At 46.5% G+C, this 20,262-nt stretch overlaps 1 protein-coding gene and 1 long non-coding RNA gene across 2 annotated transcripts in view; one reads left to right on the top strand and one right to left on the bottom strand.

Annotated features, from left to right (window-relative positions):
• The first annotated feature begins 1,321 nt into the window (after nucleotides 1–1,321).
• Nucleotides 1,322–19,609, top strand: LOC123356341. Its single transcript, XR_006575332.1, has 3 exons — nucleotides 1,322–1,474; nucleotides 18,361–19,071; nucleotides 19,159–19,609. It is a non-coding gene; the product is annotated as an uncharacterized LOC123356341 (long non-coding RNA).
• The window catches only part of NPEPPS (aminopeptidase puromycin sensitive), a 55,472-nt gene continuing 42,813 nt past the window's right edge, over nucleotides 7,604–20,262 (bottom strand). Inside the window, exons 15-23 of the mRNA XM_044999535.1 lie at nucleotides 19,603–19,742; nucleotides 17,216–17,350; nucleotides 15,528–15,747; nucleotides 14,762–14,904; nucleotides 13,256–13,312; nucleotides 12,629–12,736; nucleotides 11,944–12,099; nucleotides 11,787–11,834; nucleotides 7,604–8,975 (exon numbers count right to left, since the gene is read on the bottom strand). Of these exons, the coding sequence (XP_044855470.1) occupies nucleotides 8,823–8,975; nucleotides 11,787–11,834; nucleotides 11,944–12,099; nucleotides 12,629–12,736; nucleotides 13,256–13,312; nucleotides 14,762–14,904; nucleotides 15,528–15,747; nucleotides 17,216–17,350; nucleotides 19,603–19,742 (1,160 nt within the window). The 3' untranslated portion in view covers nucleotides 7,604–8,822. The remainder of the gene's footprint in view (nucleotides 8,976–11,786; nucleotides 11,835–11,943; nucleotides 12,100–12,628; nucleotides 12,737–13,255; nucleotides 13,313–14,761; nucleotides 14,905–15,527; nucleotides 15,748–17,215; nucleotides 17,351–19,602; nucleotides 19,743–20,262) is intronic.

Here is a 20,262-nt window from a genome sequence, read left to right as displayed (position 1 = left end):
CCCATTTGGACTGTATTACATACAGCTGGTGAGTGGAGCTGAGCTTAATATAGTCAAAAGGGAGGAAATAAAAGAGAAGGGCCGGGAGTTGGGACCTCTGGGTCTAGCCTCAGCTTTGCCGCTGCCTTAATGGATGTCCCTGTGGCTCTCTCTGCCTCAGGCTCCATCTGTAAAACAGGGTCTGGCTACTCTTTGCCGCAGTGTTAACCCAGGTCCGCACACAGAAAATCTGAGCTGCTCTGGAGGTGCTCTGAAGGCAGGCTGGCTTGCCCGGCTAGGGGTGTAGGTCAGCGCTCAGGTTCTGGTTTAACCTCAGTGTGGACACAGGCTATAACCCCAGTTACTTCTCTCGGGTGCGTCGTCTTCCGGAGCCTTTGCACAATTCCCTCAGGGCTGTATTATCCTGCACCAGAAGGCTCCCCCCAGTTCATAGGCACCACTTTGGTGATTCACCCACATCTTCCCCATGGCCTGCTGCATGTCGACGCAGCCCATGAGCAGCGGGGCCACCTGGGAGACCCTCATCCCAGCTGGCTGAGCCACGGTGCTCACAGCAGAGCAGCACTCGGACCCAGGGGATTTGCATGGGCTAAGCTAGGTGCCCAGACCCAGGTTAACTCTGTCGTGATGACATACGCTCAGGGCTGAGCCTTGGTCAGAATGTTAGGAGGCAGAGTTCATGCCCGTAAAGTGCTTTGAGATCGTCAGACGGGGCCCCAGGAATGGGCAGAGGGTTGTGCAGAATTCACAGCTACACTGGCTAAGACCACGTCCTATTTGCGGCTCAACTCACGAACCGGCTGTGAGATGTTATTCAGGGGAAGGAGCCTCCTCTCTGGGGTCCCTCCGCTAGCCAGGCAAATGGCTCAAGGTGAAACAGCTCAGACAGCACCGTTTGGGGTTGGAATCGCAGTGCCAATAACTTGCACGTCGGTGCCACCCGAAACGGCCCCAGCTGCTGGGTTTGACCATAGGGTGGCCTGGCTCTGGCTAAGCGCGAGCATTAGAGCACGTGTGAAAAACGCCAACCCTTCGGCACGCGCGGCTGGAGTTTTATGAAACTCGGTGTTATGCACAGCTCGACGCATCCGCCTGCCCTACGGCAGGGCCTTCCCTCGGGGTGTGCTCCTGCAGGACAGCCAAGGAGCGAGGGGCTAAGGCGCCCCGTACAAATCTGCCCCCCCCCCCCGGTAGAAATCAAAGCACTGGAACCTAATGTAAAATCAGGCTTGAGCAGAGAACTGAGATTGCAGCATCGGCTCTGATTGGCCTGACTGCAGCTGGGGCTGTTCTCTTGTGATGGATGCACGCTCCTGTTCTTCACTGCCATAAATGGTGTGCTCCGCGTTCGTGGTGCAACGGGCTTGTATCAGCCTGTTTTCAGACACTGACTAGCTGAAGCAGGGAGGGAAATCCTGGAATCCCCCTCCAGATAAACAGCTGACCTTTAGACCAACGCTCAACCCAGTCACAGGTACTCTGGGGACACGCTACTTCCATCGGGGTGGAGGGGTTCAAGCGAGAACTGGGAATGCCAGGCCTCCTCGGTTCTATTCCTAACTCCGGGAGCACGGTTCAGTGGTTAGGGCAGACGCCTGGGGTGGGGGTGCTGGGTTTTCCTGCCAACTGTAGCTCACCGCGTGACCTTGAATGAGTCACTGAACTGCTCGGTGCCTCGGTTGCCCTAGCTGTAAAAGGGGCGAGCTTCATTGCAAGGCTAAACGTGGGTACAGCTTTGAGAGGCTCAGCTTAAAGGCGGCAGAGTGGTGGAGTGGAGAGGGCAGTCGGTGTACATGGCAGGAGAGCTAGGGTCTATTCTTGGCTCTAATGTGTAACTGTGAGAAAGTCCCTTCCCCTGCCACCTTTTTGGCTATGCTCTTAAATGACGTGGACTGAAATTCAGTGGGATTCGGCTGCTCCTTTGACAGTCCAACACCACAGATTGAAAGCTCTGGGGAGCAGGGACTCTCTCTTCCTAGCTCCTTGTAGCATGGCTGAGTGCCTGATCGCAGGTGAGGCCCCTTACATGCTCCTGAAGTACAAACAAGGTTTGGACAGGAGTGAAAATGCTGGTCAGACACTTGGAGCTGTGTCTACACTCACACCCGCCTATGAAGAAGGTGCAACAGCGAGGAAGCAAACGTAGGCATAGCCAGAAACGCAGCCACTTCTGGGGTGGAACGCACCAAGAGTTCAACCAGGCAAAGGGATATTACCTGAGTTTAGGACAGGAAGTGAAGGAGGATACCACAGCTGGTTGAGAATGTGGGTGGAATTTAGGGTGGGGGGATGTAATTACCCCAAACTGGATTAGAGCAGGACTCCAGCACTGAACCCGGCACTGGTGAAAAGCTCCAGGGAATTTTTAAGACCCACACATGAGTCAGAGCTCCCGTGTATGTGTCTCATGGAAAGGAAAGCGCCTCCCCACCGTTACCCCTTGTGCAATGGCAGGGCTGAGGCAGAGGAAAATAGCCCCAACCTATTGACCTACCCACACTACTTCCTGCAATGCCAGGTGGTTCCTTAGGCTTGGGTCCCCCCCACCCTACCTGAAGCGGAATTAACACACAAGTGTAGACAAGCCTTTGGAGTCAGCCCAGCCCTGTAACATAAACAGGATCAGCAGTACGGCGGGGTCAAGCTGTGCCCTGGGATTTCATACACACACTTCCCCACCCGCTGAACGGAGAACAGAGCAGGTTTGTCCTTTCCCCTCTGGAGGAGTTTAAGCAGCAGGTAGATGGTCACCTTTTTCCTTCCCTCTCACTTGCCATTAATGAAGCGGCCCAAGGTCTTTTACCTCCAGTGCAGGATGAGGAGGCGTTTCCGTGGCAGGCCAGGGGACATTCAGCGGCTACCGTAGCCAGCTCCAGACTACCAAGCTCCGACCGACCGTGGGTACCTCTCCATTGCAAACAAAGACCCGTGGCAGCAAGTCCCAGAGCCCTGCTCGAGTGGCTGGGGCTTGCGCTACTGGGTGGAGCTTGGGCTCTGAGACATCCCCCCCCCCCCCCCGCACCCCTTGCTGGGTTCAGACCCTGGCCTCCAGCACAGCAGGAACATCTGCCCTGCCACTCAACCTCCACCAGCCCAGGTCAGTTGGCCTGGGCTCTTTGCAGTGTAGACGTACCCGCTGAAGCACCTAATCCCTTTGAGGCCCTGGGCCTGGTGCTTGGCATAAACCAAACCAGTGAGCGTAGCCCCTGGGAGAGCAGCACATCGTCACCCTCCCGGGCAACAGAGCAGCTTGGAGACTGCACCTGCACAGCTGCATTTTCACGCACTTGCAGCTTCACTTGAATGAACAGATCCTTTGGGTTCGGCTGAACCCAGCTAGGTGAGGACAAACATCCCTTCCGAGCCAGCCCGCTGCCCACTGCTCTGCCTAATGCTGCGTCTAGTGCCCGAGCCACGTTGCATTGCCTGTGCCTTATGATCCTTTGCACTCTCGGAGCAGAATGCTGCTCGCTCCCCCGTGCTTGTGGCTAGAAGAGCTGCAGCACGCTTTCCTCTTGCCTGGCCTCCAGCCTCGCGTCAAGGGAAGTGTACTAGACTTGAGCTAGCCACAACCCTGCCTTTACCGGACTGTCACTAGAATAGTTCTGAGCCTGGGGAGGGGTGCAAGGAATAAATTGGGGTAGCTAACGTATTCCCCACTTTCCACGGAGTTCAGGGGGCGGGGGTTCTCACGGGCTAAGGCAGATTGTGTTAACTAGTGAAAAGTCTCTCAGATGAACAGTAGGATGTTCATGTAATGAGTACCCAGCCGCCTGCAGGGACGACACATTCTGTGTAAGATTTAGAGACTGGGACATTGCTCAAAAAGTCGTCAAGCTCCTTGTCCAAAGGCTCGAACACTGTGAATTTAATCTTTTTGAAAAGAGCTGGGTTGATAGCCCTAGGCTCAGTAGCACAAGCGTCTTACTGGTACCAGCCATGACGACTACTCCCAAGAGCTCAGACTTCGGCTAACAAGCACAGTGTATTTTATCATGCAGATGCCTGCCCACTCCAAATTGAATTGATCAAGTTACTTCACATGGACTATCAAACTGTCAGGTGATCATAATTCCCGATCTCAACCAAGACTGGCTGCATTCGGATCAGGGTCCTAGAGGCTAAAATGAAGGCTATAGTTGGCATCCTTTCCCAGACAGGACCAACTAGAAGTCTGCATCTAGAGTTTGAGGCCTGCTTGTATCTATCTGCTTCAGATGAGGTAGCAGAATTGCAGGGGCGGCTCTAGCTTTTTTGCTGCCCCAAGCACAGCAGGCAGGCTGCCTTTGGCAGCGCACCTGCGGGAGGTCCGCCGGTCCCGTGGATTTGGTGACGCGCCTGTGGGAGGTCTCCAGTCCTGTGGCTTTGGCGACGTGCCTGCAGGAGGTCCGCCGGTCCCGTGGCTTCAGCGTACCCGCCGCCGAATCACTGCCAAATCCGCAGGACCGGGGACCTCCTGCAGGCAAGCTGCCGAAGGCTGCCTGACTGCCGCCCTCGCAGGGCACCCCCCCACGGCTTGCTTGGAGCGCTGGTGCCTGGAGCCGCCGCTGCAGAATTGATAGGCTATGACGTACTGAGTAGAAAAACATCAGTGGATTCCTAAGTAAACAAAAATTCAAGTCAAATGCAACCTCTCCATTTTTATAAAAAGTTTACATAAAACTTGAAACCAATGTAAGTATTTCAATGACATTTTAAAAATGCCAGTGGAGAGTTGAAACCAAAATCATCCTCTGAAGCATTTGCAGTCCAGACATGGAAGTGCAGGTGGATGAGAACTTGAAAAGGAAATTGAGGAGGACTGTAGGTAAATTGAAACTAGGCTACTTTCATGGTCCAAGCTGAGAAAATGGCAAAAGCGAACAAACCATAGGAAGGAAAGAGTTTGAGGTCTGTATTTTTTAAAAGCTGAGTTTTAATGATCTAAGTTGGGGGGTTATGGCATAATCAAGGGAATTTATTTTAAAATATTATTTAACTTTCTTAGGTCCTGGTAGCCTTAGGTGTAGAGAGATCAGACGGTTAAACCTTCCACCCAAAGAAAAGCAACCAGCACATTTCTATTGCTTTGATGCTTTGTGCTCAGGGAAGCCCCGCCTCCCTTTGCGCAGAGCAGGAAGTGAGCTCTGTGCTAGGAGCAGCATCTGTTCCAAACCTACACAGCACCTCGGTTGACTGGGATTCAAATGAGCAGCTTTGGCACAGCTGTCAGAAAACCAAAGCAGGGCTCAGGAGCACCATTTCCAAGTGGGGCTGGTTCGCTCATGGAGCTTAGCAAAGCCCACCTGCCTTCTAGCACACGCAAAGCTCCTGCACCTTTAAAGGGACATTCCACATAGGATGTGGATGGTTGCAATCACAGCACAACCAGTCTGGGGCAGAAACCAACAGCAGAGTCCCTGAGGCTGAGGCACCGGTGCACCATTTCCATAGCCCTCCACTCCAGTATGCAGAGGAACATGGGAAGGGGGTAAGGAACCTTTCACGACAGCATCTTAGTGTTTAAGATGAACTCAAACCTCAGCCTGCTTAGGGGGCAAGTGTGGTACCCAAGGCTGGGTAAAACGAGGCATAGGATTACTCATCCGAAGTGTCAAAGTCACCAGGATTAGAACCCAGGAGTTCCACTCTTGCACGTCACACGCTGCTTCTCACTTGCTCTTAGGGATGCAGCCACGACCAGGAGCTATAGGCCTTAATAGGCACGTAGAATATACCCAGATTGTCAGCCGAGACCCTCAGAAATCCTCCCTCACTGAAACGTGGGGTAACAGATTCGTTCTAGATTTGTCCACAAACCATCTTGGGATGCGAGTCAGCCTAGTACCAAGGTTCTTGCAGGGAGAATAGATTTGGGGGTATTTCGCAGCAGCCAGGCCAGTGATGGGATGGAACGGAAGCAAACTTCTCCAAAGCAGGCTAGGAAAGCTTTTACTATTGCTTTCCGTGCGGTAGGTCTCCGACTTCCTGCCTAATTTAGATCTCACTGGGGAGCTAGTTGGATAAAGAGTGAAACAGACTAGAAGGGAAAAAAAAGAACAAATAATTCTGTGTAACATTTCATGGGCTTAACTTCCAAATACAACACAGTGGAGCCCTTGTTTAATGAGCTGACATGGAGGTTACCTATAATCATCCCTGATGTTCCAACCACGGGCTGCACACAGCGTAGCAAAATACACCTCACTCCTAACCGGCAAAACTCCTGTTGTTCATCGCCCAAGCCTCAGGTCAAGCTCCACCAAGGCACCAAAAGCCTGATCTGCAGCAACTCCTGCCATTCCTAGCCTGGATCTCTTTAGACAGGGTGCCAGTTTGTGCCAAGTTGCAGGATGATTGGATGGACGTGGACAAAATAAATGAGATTTATCTTCATCCGGGATCCAACCTAGCTCCATTCTCCTGGATCCAGAAGAAAGACCCAAGCTTTCAGTTTGTTAGTCAGCCAACTGAACAGTGACCACAAAGTTATTTTTTGTTGTTCTACCTCAATAACTTGCAAATCAAACATGCTTCGTTTACAAGTCAAAATGAGATGGTCTTAACTTAGCAGCTGCATCTGGTGTCACAAACCCAAACAGCATTCTTTTCTCTTCATACATCACCACTCACACTGGAAGGAGAACTTGGCAGGTTATTTTGTCAGCGCACAAGAGGCAGAAGAGAAACCAGCTTGCTCATCTGCAGTTACACTGGCGCTGCAGCCCTGATGCGGCGAAAAAAATTTGTTTTGGTCAGTAAATTAAGTCGCTATGATGCAGAACGCATAGGGAGCCGACCGACTGCCTATTTAAATCACATTTCTGACCATATAGCCGCACCAATTCTAGGGATGCTGGCGTTTTGCAGACCAAGAGCCCACATAGCAATAAAGCTGCCTGTTACCCATGTACATCACTGCCTTGACTCAGCATCATTGCTCAAGGGATCCGTGCCTTGAGCATTCTTCTGTAGCTTTAAGTCCCAGCTTTCCTGCCTATAGCTTATGCAAAATTCTCCTCCCTGCCACATTAACCCAATTCTGTCGCCTTTGCTGGTTCCTTTTCCATTTCAGGATTCAGCTCCAAGCTCCCTCCTTGGTTTTTAAAGCCTGTGATGACTTGCGCCAGGGGTCTTTATACAACTAGTTTCTATTTTATTTCCCTTTCTCTGCACTGCTAGATAATCTCACCTCTGCTGGTACAAAAGCTCCTCTGCAGCTCCTGCCACTTTAACCATCTTCCTGCATCGCTACCACCCCAACTTTTCATGTTTTCAGTTGAGATTGGGAATCTCTTCTCCCTTGTCTACACCTCGTAAATTCTGTCCCTCGGTTATTAGTTCTTTCGTGTTTGGGATATAGGCTGTATGCAAAATGCTATACAAGATATACAGGTCTTCTGATCTCCATTTGGTTAGCTCATCCAGCCACCCCAATACCCTACCAATGGCTGCAGGAGGGACAAAAAGGCGGAAGGACAAGTGCTCCTTTGGACAGTTAAAGCCACAGTGGACAAATGACCAACAGCGTCTATGGACATTTAAGCAGCTTTCCAAGCTGCGACGATTAATCTGAAGCAGCAACGCCTCGTCGGGCCTTGAACAGAACACAAAAAGCAGGACATCGATTTCACATTGACATTTTTATTAACGCCAACTGTTTTAATTTTTTATTTTAAAACAATAGCACAAAAAATTTCAGGGAAGCAGTCGGACAGTTAGTCTGATGACCTTCTGAAACACAGTTAAGCCACACCAAATATGAATTCCTGTTAAAAGAAAAAACCGTGGGAACTCAAACGTTCGTTCATTAGGTGGTGGTGTCTGATTAGTAGGCCATGCCGTTTGGTGAAGTCAATGATGGCACACAGCTTAGACTTCATCTAAGTCACACCAGTTATCACTAATTTAAGGCTCCTGAATGACCATCAACATCACAGCAAAGGAACAAAAATAAAAGCAGGTGTGGCTATGACTGTGAGGAGGCTGGACAAGCTAGATCTTTTAAACAAGTAACGGTGCCCGCGGGGAACCAGTCACACACTACTCTAGCTCCTCATTCACATGCATTTTAAGGGTGCATTTAATAAGGAAAAAAATATTGCATGAATTGATCTCTTATTCAATGTGGCTGTGAAAGATGTTTCTTTAACAATTCCTTTATCTCTAAGAAGGACATCAGCAAGTGGAACCAAGGAGAAAAACCAAAGAGCAACAGAACATTTTTCTTTTTGCCAAGAGGTGACACAGAAGGGATGGGGTGGGGGGGCACCTACTATCCTTGGATTTGATTGGAGGTTGCAGGAAAATAATCTCCCAAAAAACCACGCAAGTGGAATTTATGCACAGATTCAGAGTATGTTATACCAGCTACCTGCCTTTCATAGTGAACTGTTCCACACAACGCGCACTACGTCTCTGTCTTACACAGAGGTGTTAACCCATTCCTGCCCCAGACTCATCACAAAATTCCACTGACCCAGAGCCTCTGGTTTCCATTTTAGGGGATGTAAAAAAACAGAACATCTGTCAATAAGAGTGTAGGAAGGGGGTGTTAAATATTTTAACCACTGACAAGGCTTGAGGAAGTTTCACAGTTTTGTTATGCTCTATTTTATTACTATCATATTTACAGACTTTTTTTTTTGCTGAATTGCTGATAATTTTTTTTTAATAGAATTTAATTCTGGAGTGTGAGCAGGAACCAGTTAACTACATTCATTGTCCAATCCCCATTGCTTTGAGAAAAGACTCCAAATTCTTGGCATATGAACCCTCTGTTGGGTAGCTCCTCCCTCTCCCCCTGACGAGGCAGTAGGACTGCAGCAGCCACATGCACAGATTCACACCATGGCTGGCGGGGCCTTGCGCTGCAGGAGATATTGGTGGATGCTCTCGGCGTCCCGATTCAGCCAAGCTGCATTCAGCAGGATGTTTTCACAGCACTGCTGGACAGTGCGTTCTGCCGACGGAGCAGGGTGAGTCTCGAAGAAGGCCTGAATAAAACACACACAATCATCCATACAGGGGTAACAGCCATAGACAAAAATATGCTTTTTTAAATGGTCAAATTCACCAGTTGGGTAGAAAGTATTTCTACGAAAACAACGTCTCGCGCTCCTGGGGCCCTTACTCATGTAGAGTAACTCATCCCTTCATGTAGAAGGGATGACGACGTCACTGAGCGTAGCTGGGTGAGTGAGGCCCCAGGATGGGTCTCTTAGTTTGCTAGGCTACTTGTATAACCACAGGTACGGCAGGGGAACAGCAAAATGCCTGCTCTGCTTGGGAAAATCCACAGCGTTATTCCTGCAAACTGGTTGAGACAGAGCCTTCCACCGCTACGTACTGACTCCCTGTGACAGCAAACTGCGCTTAAACGAAGACAGGGCCAGCTGCCATCTCATCATGGGAGGGCAGCAAATGAGAAACAAATCCAAGGTGTGAATGTCACTAGGCTACTTGGAAGACACTAAATTACACCCGAGGCCCTTTAGGATTACAAATACCTTCGCTAACATGCTGCTTTTAAATGGGCCTCTGTCCCAGAGGAGAATGGGCACTGCTGAGAGCACGGAGGCCTGAGACATTTTTGCTGCACACAGACCTGCCCTTCTCTCCACTCCCTGGGAGAATGGAAGTTGACCACATGGAAATAATTCCAGCCAGAGAACTCTCCATTAAAGACTGTCACTTGGCATTTCAGAATTAAAGCGGAGGATGCTATCAAAATAAGGATGAATAATCACTCCATTCCTTTGCATACTAGTGAGCTCTTCCCCACGACAGCAGAACCTCACTAACTCATTCTATTGACGAGGAGAGCCACTGAGAATTAGCACATTCGTGAGCAAGGTGATAGTATCGATAATGACGGAAATGGCACCACAAAATACTCTGTTCACTTCTCGGGATAAGTGGCGGAGTTTTGTGTAGGGGACAGGAGGATTGCAGAGATGTGACGTGGCTCATTCATCTCACTGAGTGCTCTTCCCCCCATCTCCCAAAGTCAAACCCAGCCCCGCTCCGGCACATCCATTTTCACGACAATCTTACTATGCGTCTGGGTTTTAGAAGAATCTGAGTATTAAAACCAGCTTCTTGGGGGGGGCTGTATCTGAGAAATCCCTTGACCAAATGACCCCAATTTGCAAAACTAAACACTACTCCAGGCCATGTGTGACAGCAATATTATTTAAAGATTCGTAGAATTTAAGGTTAAAGGAGCCCATTAGATCATCCAGTCTGACCTCCTGTATCCCACAGGTCCTTACATTTCACCCTGGTACCCCTATATTGAGCCCAATCGTTTGTGTTTGGCTTAAGTATCTCTTCCAGAAAGGCAACCAGTCTTGATCTGAAGACATCAAGAAATGGAGAATCTGCTGATTATGATGGGGCAATAGCCCCACCTGTTATGGTTGCACTAGGGATTTTCCATTTTAACAGGGATGAGAAAGGTCTACACAAACTGTCTTTTGGCTTGGAGTGTAATTTTTAAAATGTTTACTGTAGTTTGTGGACGGTTGGATTCTTCTATAGCGTTTGTGGGAGAAAAATCTCATTTGAGGTTTGCCACGGCTGTTCTAATAAAGGAGGAGCTGTGACCAATTTCTGTTGGTGAGAGAAGTTGGTCCAATAAAAGATATTACCTCCCTGATCTCGTCTCTCCGATACCCTGGGACCAACTGGGCTAAGACGAGACCGGTTTTAAAAAGGGCCATGTGACACATTTTTCACATCTGACATTTCTTTCCAGAAGGCGCCTCTGCAGGCAAAGAGCAAATATTGTCCCCAACACATTTTCAGAAAGCTGCCACGGACTCTCAGTAGATGGGTGCTGGTTGGATTCAATGGCCCAAGCTTGTCACCTGCTCTGACATCAGACTGTCTGCAAACACTCTGGCTTGCCCCAGTGTAGCTGTATGCTGGCAAATGACTCTGGCTCAAACCACGCTGCTGTCCAACTCGGACTCTAACTTTTTGAACACTGCTTTTCCGGAGAGAAAGTGGGAGCTAGACATTAGCTGAGATCAGTCCTGAGAGAGCAAGATCATTTTGAGCCCCAGGTACACGCACAAAAAAAAGTTACAACATTTTGATGTCGTGATTATTTTAAGGGGACCGTATCTTGGGAACCCCATAGGCCAAATGACCTCAGAGTTAGACCACTAATCCTGGATCCCTATGAGGTACAGGAATGTCCAAGACAATCCAAATATGTGAATTTTAGAGGAGTTGGAAAAATCAGCTGTTAAACAGTAAGCTAATCTCCATCTTAATGATAGTGGTACTACCGCCTCTCTAGAATCAATTTGCTTTATAGTTTACGTGGCACTTTACATCGTAAAAAGATGAACATTAGATAGTTAACCACCCCACCACTTCTGACATATGGAGGTTTTAATTCCAATTTACAAATGGTGGAAACAGGGCTAGTCTACATAACAAAAGTTGCATCAGTTTACCTAGTGGGATGATTTTAAACCAATTTAGTTAAACTGGTGCAAAAAGCTACATGGACACTTATTCTAGTTCAAACCAGGTTTATTGCAGTTTAGTTTGACTTGAATAGGCATCAGATTAAACTAAGCCAAAGTAAGCGTCCACACAGGGGGGTTGCAGTGGTTCAAATAAGTCATGTTAAAAACCAATTTACTTAAACCAGTGGAACTTTCTCTTGTTGACAAGGCCTGAGAGACAGAGGTTAAGTGCCCTGGCCAAAATCACAGCCAGAGTCAAGAGAGAAAGCTACTCCACTCCTGTGCCTGTCAAAGAAAGCTAGTCACTCTTTCATTATGTTTTACCTTAACCTCTGCAGCCATTTTATCAATTGCAAATCCATCCACCGATAGCTGAAAAGAGATAAGAATATTTATTTTTTAAGCCCGGAGAACCATTTTAATTAGAACTGTCTAGATGTTATTAACGACATGCCCAAAGTTCCCAGGCAACTGCACACACCTTTATTAGTCTGGATATTAAGAATCCACCCTGATAGCGATTATAAAGTTCTTCCCAATTGTCCTTTACAAATTTCCAGGCAGCTCTCCTCCCCTGCTTGCTGCTTCCAGCCACTCCACCGATAACAGACACGGTATCCTGGGGACGTACCTCTTCCTGCAAACAAGGAGGAAGCAAACATTCAAGCCAGTGTCCTCGGAAACAGACCATTTGCTTTATTTCCCAAGGGACTTTTCAGAGGTTGCTCTTGTAGGCAGCATCTATCAGCTTCTGTTCTCCCAGGCTGTACACCTTTTGGCTTTTTAAGGTAGAGAACAAGAAGCCAATCCAGGAGGAAGAGCTGACACTAGTTAAACAGGAGAATGACTAACCCTGGGGACGGAGGGCAGACAGCCTCAGTCTAGGGCTGAACATTAAAATACAAAGACAGGTGACACCCCTTCACACTTTCCTTCTATACCCCTCTTGGGCCTGACACTGGGGCCTTGAGAACCATGCCACATTAACCATGGGATACAGCACGACTCTAGAAGATTTGGCAACAAGGCCAAAGGTTGGTGGGTCCTTTTCAAAAGCAGTTGATACTTCACCCTACCCTAGAGCCATCCATCCTACCACCTCAAGGTGCTCTATAATAGCCCTGTTCCCATGAGGTAGACAAGCACCAACCCCTCTGATAACTTACGGAAAGTGCAAAGGTCAGAACTTTTTGGATCAGTTCAGGTTGAGAGATGGCTCCGAGGACTCGCTCAATTCGGTTCTTCTCCTCCTGCATATCTGCTTGTTTGTGTAGCTTCGGAGAACAAGAGTAAGCAAAGTTAAACACAGCACAGATTAGGAGCAATCGTTATGTGGATTCTTACCCTGTATGGTAAATCATTCGCAATATATTGGAGCTGCATGGCTGGCATTCAAGTAGAGGAGATTCTGAAGTGGACATGTGGTACTACACGGCTATGAATACTCCCACAGCTCTCCACGTTATCTGCCCAGCAATGGGGCACATAGCCAACTGGTAATCTGCACTGGACTACTCAGCACTTGGTTTACATAGGGTCAAGCAGGCACCAAACGCCTTTGAGCAATGGCACATTGTTTTAAGGAAACAGGCATAGCAGCCCACTAGATGGCACCTCAACACTATTTGTAACCAAACAATACTGTGGCAAACTAGTTTCCACATCACCTGCAGAAGATGAGAGCAACACTAGCTTCAGACCAACTGCCTCACAGATCAGTTCGTGAGGAAGAACATTTAGTTCCTGGCTTTATAAATGGACAGATCTTGAGGTGACAAGAAGAGCACACTCACCTTTAGCATAGTGTCTAAAGTAGCACCATCTCCATGCTTCAAAACGGTTACATATACCTAAGAGAGAACACAAGGAAGGTTCTTTGAAAAGCAGGCTTTTAGAAATGGAAAGACAGAGGAAAAGATGGCAACATGGATGAAGAGGCTATAGGTAAGATATTATACACAAGAGTACTCGTAGGAGTTCTCTTACAATATAAGCTACCTGCAATAATACATTTCTCTCATCAGTGGTCTGGGACCAGATCTTGGAGAAGTTTACTGGTCCTGAAAATATCTGTACAAGATAGTGAACTTTAAAGATCTGTCTTACGCCTTGCCCTCCTGCTTCAAGTCACACTTCAGGACACCTCAAAGCTAGAAATCAATACTTTAAAAAATGCCATCAAGCTTTAATCTAACTATAAAAGGGAGAGAGATTTTGGCTGCTAAAATCATGTTGGAAATTAAACATGGGACAGCGGTGCCAGGAGGCAGTCGCAAGAAAGCAATGACAGTGAAGTGATTTCCAGTGGGATAAGGCACATGCCATTCCTGATTCTGGTAATTCACAAGATATCTGATCTTAAAACTGTTACCAATCCTTTGATCTAGTCACTCCCAGACCTCAGACCAATATGATTTTCAACCCCTGATCTGGTGATAGGGGTAATTAGGGGTTTTGTGGCACTTCCCTTAGACAAGCTAAATAGCATACTAGTGAAAGAGTAAATGTTTTCTTAAACTACATTAACTCACTGGTGACAGATATATATACAAAGATTAACAGAGTTTAAGGCCAGATGGGACCATTAGATCATCTGGTCTCACCTCCTATATATCACAGGCCACTGAATTTTATCCAAACACTCCTATGTTAAGCCCAATTATTTCAGTTAAATAAAGCATTTTAGTCCTCATGAGACTGAACATCTATAAGCATTCAGTCAGCTGCCTGGAGAAAGCCAGCAATTTAAGGATTAAACTGTGAATTACTGACTAGGAGCCAGCCACAATTCAATATAGGGCACAGCAACCTTAATTCTGATATACTGATTTCTGCTAGCTTGCCAAAGGGGATGGGGATCAGTTCACTAATAAGTTCCAAAGCAATGAGGGGGGAGGGATAGCTCAGTGGTTTGAGCATTGGCCTGCTAAACCCAGAGTTGTGAGTTCAATCCTTGAGGAGGCCACTTAGGAATCTGGGGGCAAAAATTGGTCCTGCTAGTGAAGGCAGGGGGCTGGACTTGATGACCTTTCAAGGTCCCTTCCAGTTCTAGGAGATTGGTATTGATTGGTATATCTCCAATTATTATTGCAAACTTGCGAGAAGCAAAATTCCAAAAACAAAAGGCGAGATCTGCTCTGTACAAACCTAATTTAGGGACAAAAACCTAGTCAGGCAGTGCTGCAGTACGGGACTCAGACTAATTCTGGCCACTGTAAATACAAGAGTTTGGTACAGAACAAGAGGCAGAGTGAAAATGGGGTTGACTCCATTCGGAAGTAGAGTTCACAGTAACCTACAGGACTTCTCAGGTCCGCTGACAGGATGTGTTTTCCTTCTACATGGTCCTTAAACCGACGTCGCGCTTCTTCTAATGTTGCCTTATGCCCAGCTTTTCCTAGTTTTCCCAAAACCAGGCCCCTCAGAAGTGCATCCAGATGACCTGATAAACAAGGGTAAGGAAGAGAGAAAAATTAATTTGGGACAATATTTAAGCAGCTCCATTCATGACCTACAGCCATTAGGGCAGGCTATAAATGCACAATCATCTTCTCTCCCACATCCTTGGAAGCGGTGTAAAAAAGCTAGATCTTTTCCACTCCCCTGGTTCTGCTGGAGAGTGCACTGATTTTTGAGTAGAGGTTCATGAGAAGGGGATTTTGCAGGCTAGATGCAAATAGTTAGATCTGTAATCTGGCCTCACTGAAGTTAGGCTCAAATGGGCATTATACCTGTCAGTGCTTTGCTACAACATGGCTCAGATTAGTCCAGGACAAGTAGTGCAGGAATAAAGCTTTTCATTGGCCTTGCAATCTTTGCACTATCAGACTCATAGCTAGGGTAAGAGACCTTTCAAGGTGCAGAGAAACATGGTGAGATGGATTTGACCATGTCAGCTGGTTTTAACTGCAGCAGGAAAATATGAGGAACATTTTTCTAAACACACCAGAAGCAATGCTCCACCCCTCAAAATGCTTTGCACACCCACATTTTTTTTAACCTATTCACCATATAGCAGTATTTCAAAACCACTATTAAATTCCATAGCATAAAACCCTCTCCTACCCTCTCCAGGTTTGGGGTCCCATCCCAGCCTCTCTCCTATGGGTGAAAAGACATCTTTCACAAACACCTGGATTTCCTCATAGAAGTCTGTGTGGGACAAGAGAGTTGAGAGAATCCCCAGGTTACAGCTCAGGTCGCTCCACACAGTATAATTGGGCTCATTCACAAAAGCCTCCATGACTTTTAGAACATCTACAGTGCTAATGATTCCAGCTCGGGCCTGGGAGAGGAAAAGAGACAGATTAATCTCATCTCCAAACAGATTTGAAACAGTCAATAGTTCAACACACAGTTATTTAACATTCTTTCCTCTTCACAGTCTACAGGGTCTGAATGTGAGCTGCACTTGTGTGTGGAGAAAGATGGTGTCAAGATGGGTCTACTGAGAGTTTCTCACCTGCCTTCTTATTAATAATACACAGCACCCAGAGTGCATCTGAACTGCAGACAAAGCACTTTAGAAAAAGGAGGCTAAGGATAATACTGGGAAAACCGAGGGACAGAGCTTAAGCAACTTTCTCAAAGTCACAGTATGTTTGTGTTAGGGCTGAAAACAGAACCCCCCTCAGATCTTCCTTTCTCCCTGTCAGATTCTGTGTCCACTGAAACCTCATTTTGGATTAAACATCTAAATTTTACTTGTTACCATTTTTGCTGTTTACTTTTTGCCCTTCATTCACTTGGGACAGGGAAACTAAGGAAGTCAGTTTCATTTCCCAGTTCTTGTGCGCTAGCACAAAATTGTTGTTTCCAGCACTATGAGAAAAGAATTAAATAACTGATTTTTAGAAAGTGTCATGAAAATATTTTTGTTCCGAGCAGTTTACAATACCTAAGCTACAGACAAAAACTACTGACAGCTTCTCCTTAAAAACTGTAGCAGCTAAACCGTGGCATACTTTACAAGCTTAAGACTATTTCTATCTCCAAAGTTGCAGGAAGTCAATGTAGTCTCAAAACCGTGTTTAAATCCCACAGCTGATTGCTGACTGGCAATATAAGAAAGTATGACTTCAGTTACAGGAGGTAACTGCTCCAAGAGCCCACCTCATGGGACATTTGTATCTTCGAAAGGTGATATTCAAAACTTGCTTTGTACACCTTGCTTTAATGCAAATCTGTGCTATGACACTGTATCCAAAACCACCAGTCATTTCTTTCAGCAAAAGAGGACCTTATCCAGCCAATTTCAGGGAAGGAGAAGGGGGAGGTCGACTGTTTCATATCTAATGCTCAAACCCTATGCAGTTTAAAAAAAAAAAGTGTATAGTATGTGGGACATAAAAATGGATTCTGTCCCCAGAGGGAAGACAGTTGACAAGCTTCTCCAACAAGCCCTTTGCTCAAAACTCTTTTAGGGATCAGGAACTAATCCTGACTCGGGTGAGAGAAGCAAGGGAAGTTTTCATATACTATTTGTTTATAAAAAACACTAAGGTTGAAACACCCCTGCGGGAAACAGCAAAACAGAGTTGCAGGCTCAGGTTCGTGCTACAGGATTTAAATTTATAGTACAAGTTCTAACGTGCAAAGCTCATTAATAATCCTCTGTATGCAGTAATCCCAAAGGTGCTTTGACTCCAGGAACAGAGCCTGGTTCTTCAGACACTGATAGCTACAGTAACTGGAGTTCTCGTTAATAATCAGCTGTAAAGCGGACAACACAGGGCAGGAAGCATGTTGCTCACCAGAGAGAAGAGATCATTCTGCAGCCCAAGCCTGTCCACAGGGGGTAGGGAGAGGTCTTGGATCGCTGGTATTAAACTCTCCAGCATGTCAGGGCTGTACTGAGTACGGTAAAACCCAACTGTTCCCAGGTTTAACTGAAATACACCAAAATAAAACCAACATTACCAGCACTGAATAAATAAGCACACTGTTGTCCTTCTGGAGTATATGGAAACAGTTTTCAAATGGTCCTTGTCAGTACATGCAGCAGAATCAGCCACACAGTCATTTAAAATCATAACTATTTTGCACAGCACAGAGGGAAAAAGAAATTAAGAGGTATGAACAAGGGAGAACAGATCTGAAATAAGGTGTGCTGAAGCAGAGATATCCAGAATGGCAGGAGCTGCAGAGGTGAAAGCTCTTGCACCATCAGTGGTGAGTTTGTGGGGGAGACAGAGGCTAGTATTTAAAATTAGTGGGGAAGAGAGCAGAAAGAAACTAGCTCCATGAGGTAGACTGGATCAACTCCATAACAAGGAGGGCAATTCTGAATGGAAGCCTAAAGCGAACAGAGTGCCAGTGGAGCTGTTTGAGAATGGGGTGACGTGGACATGCATCTGTATATGTCTGAAGGCAGATTGCAGCATTCTGGGTCTTGGAGGAATCAGTGAAGGGGACTGCAGTGCAGAAACACATCTAAGTACAGAGGAAGAACAAAAATGTGGTATCTAATGTCACTCCACAACCAGCTCAATTCAATTCTGATATTGGCAATGCCAGTGCAATATTTAGAAACCATCCAAATCACCTTTGCAGATCTCTTTCTATTCCCTGCAGAAAGACAACTAAACTCCTTTGTCCTGTGTAAAAGTGCTGTGTGGTAAGTAAATGTGATAAACTGCATGTCAACTGAAATAATATTACATTTCAGTGACTCAAGCTGGGTGTTCACACGTCTGGGCTGGTAAATGAGCTCAGCCAGGCTTTGAATTTATCACCCAAACAGGACAGAGGGAAGCTCATACCTCTGCAGGTGTAACTGCACTAGGCAGTGGGTTGATTTAGCGAAGCAAAACAAAGGATGGTGATTCTTTCTCAGAAGGGCAAGGAAGTGATATTTGGGACAATATGATCTCAACTCTGCTTCTCTCATTCTTAACAGGCACATCTGAAGGTTAATCTTGGTGGATCCCACCCAGGGCCCTACACTCCCTACTTTACACCTCGTAGAATTCCCTGTGTTGAAGTCCAAGGATGCAGTGTTTCTACTCTAGCCAGTAAGATGAATGAAAAATCTCTTCTCAAGAAGATAGTAACACAACTGAAACAAGCAGAAGTCAAATCTGTCAAGTCCCAACACACCACGAATATAACAATCCTTGAATGCCACAGGACCAGAGATCAAGCACCCCCCTGCAGTTCTATTTTGAAAAGTGACTCTGAAATGACACTGTAGGGTTCCAGACGTGTCTCACTGAGTCCATATCAAATGATCTCAGTTTACAAACACAATTATGTTTTTTGTTACCTGCTGGCCTTACAAGTTCACCTTGAGTTGGTTTCCTTCTTTCTCAGGAAATGGAGAAATTTCTGGTGGGCCGGATGAATGCCGATGTGGAAGAGCCACAAACCAGGCCCCATGGGGGAGAGATGGGATAATCGATGCCAGTGTTACCATATGGAATTTGGATTTCCTGATTAAGGTGTTTTAGTAGCTGAAGGTTGAGAATGGGACAGTGCCCTTTTGATATGGAATCAGTGAGAGACTGGCCCCCATAATGTTATTTCATGGAGTCACCTTTCAAAGTACTTCTCTACCTTAAGAATGATTATTCCTTAACCTAAATAGTTCATATGACAGCAATCCAACAAGGTAAGTGTTTTTCAGTTTTGACATTTAGATTCTGATACACGCACCACTATCTACTGAAGACCTTAACGCGGAATTTTTCACTTGCAGATCTGTATTGGCCTGGTAATAGCCAATAAAAACTCTACACACTCATGAAAGATAAACAGGACTATTTTTGGCCAGGATGGGCTGAGTTAAGCTGTGGTTGCTATGGGGAGGCACAAGAAGCCACCACAGTTCAATTCAAAAGCTGCCTCAGTTTAATAGCATCGCTCAGCTTTTCTAAGCTTGGACTCCTAAATGGTTTGAGTTTACGTTGTCTAGAACGCTCTTGGAAGCAAACCCTCCAAGGGAAAGGACCTCACTAAGCAAGCACTATGGAGCAGAGCCAATGCCGGGTAATGGAACCAACAAGACCCACCAGAAGCACAGCAAGCTTGCCACAAAAAAGCGTAAGAAAGGAAAACAAATAGTCCGAACGAAGCATAATGGAACATCTCAATTAGGCTGAATTTAAGTCTCATGCACATGTTCCCTTCTGCACAAACTCACCTTCACCCACTGGCCTGGTTTAACATCTTTCAAAACCAACGTCAGCTCTGGCTTGTCCATCAGCACTTGCATTTTGGCACAGCTGGGGTCATCGCTTGTACAAATACTAATGGGGACCATCCATAGAGGGCAGTCCTCCCCTAAACAAGGGAAAGGAAAAAATGAAGCCTGAGGAAAGGAGGTAGCAGACACTACTCGACACAGAGGTTCAGTCTGATGTTCCAGCAGGTTTCAGTGGCCAATTGAACACAACAGTTTAAAGTCAGCTTATTCTGACAGTCAGAAAAATGGCAACGATTCTGAGAGAAAAGGATCATTTTAGAATCTGACAACAGGAGTCCATATATCACTTCTGAAATAAAACGTTTTAATTTCTGTACATGCAGTAGCTAACCAGCATTTGTATCGACACCTCTACCCCGATAGAATGCTGTCCTCGGGAGCCAAAAAATCTTACCATGTTATAGGTGAAACCACGTTATATCGAACCCGCTTTTATCTGCCGGAGTGCACAGCCCCGCCCCCCGGAGCACTGCTTTACCGCGTTATATCTGAATTCGTGTTATATCAGGTTGCGTTATATTGGGGTAGAGGTGCACTGAAATTATAAACGACAAGCTTGTGCTTGCTCTTATACATGGAGAATTTACTCGGTTACTT

Source organism: Mauremys mutica, chromosome 25 (genome assembly GCF_020497125.1).
Source record: "Mauremys mutica isolate MM-2020 ecotype Southern chromosome 25, ASM2049712v1, whole genome shotgun sequence".
Taxonomy (NCBI): domain Eukaryota; kingdom Metazoa; phylum Chordata; order Testudines; family Geoemydidae; genus Mauremys; species Mauremys mutica.
Note: the sequence above shows the minus strand (reverse complement) of the source record. Positions and strands in the feature narration are given on the sequence as shown.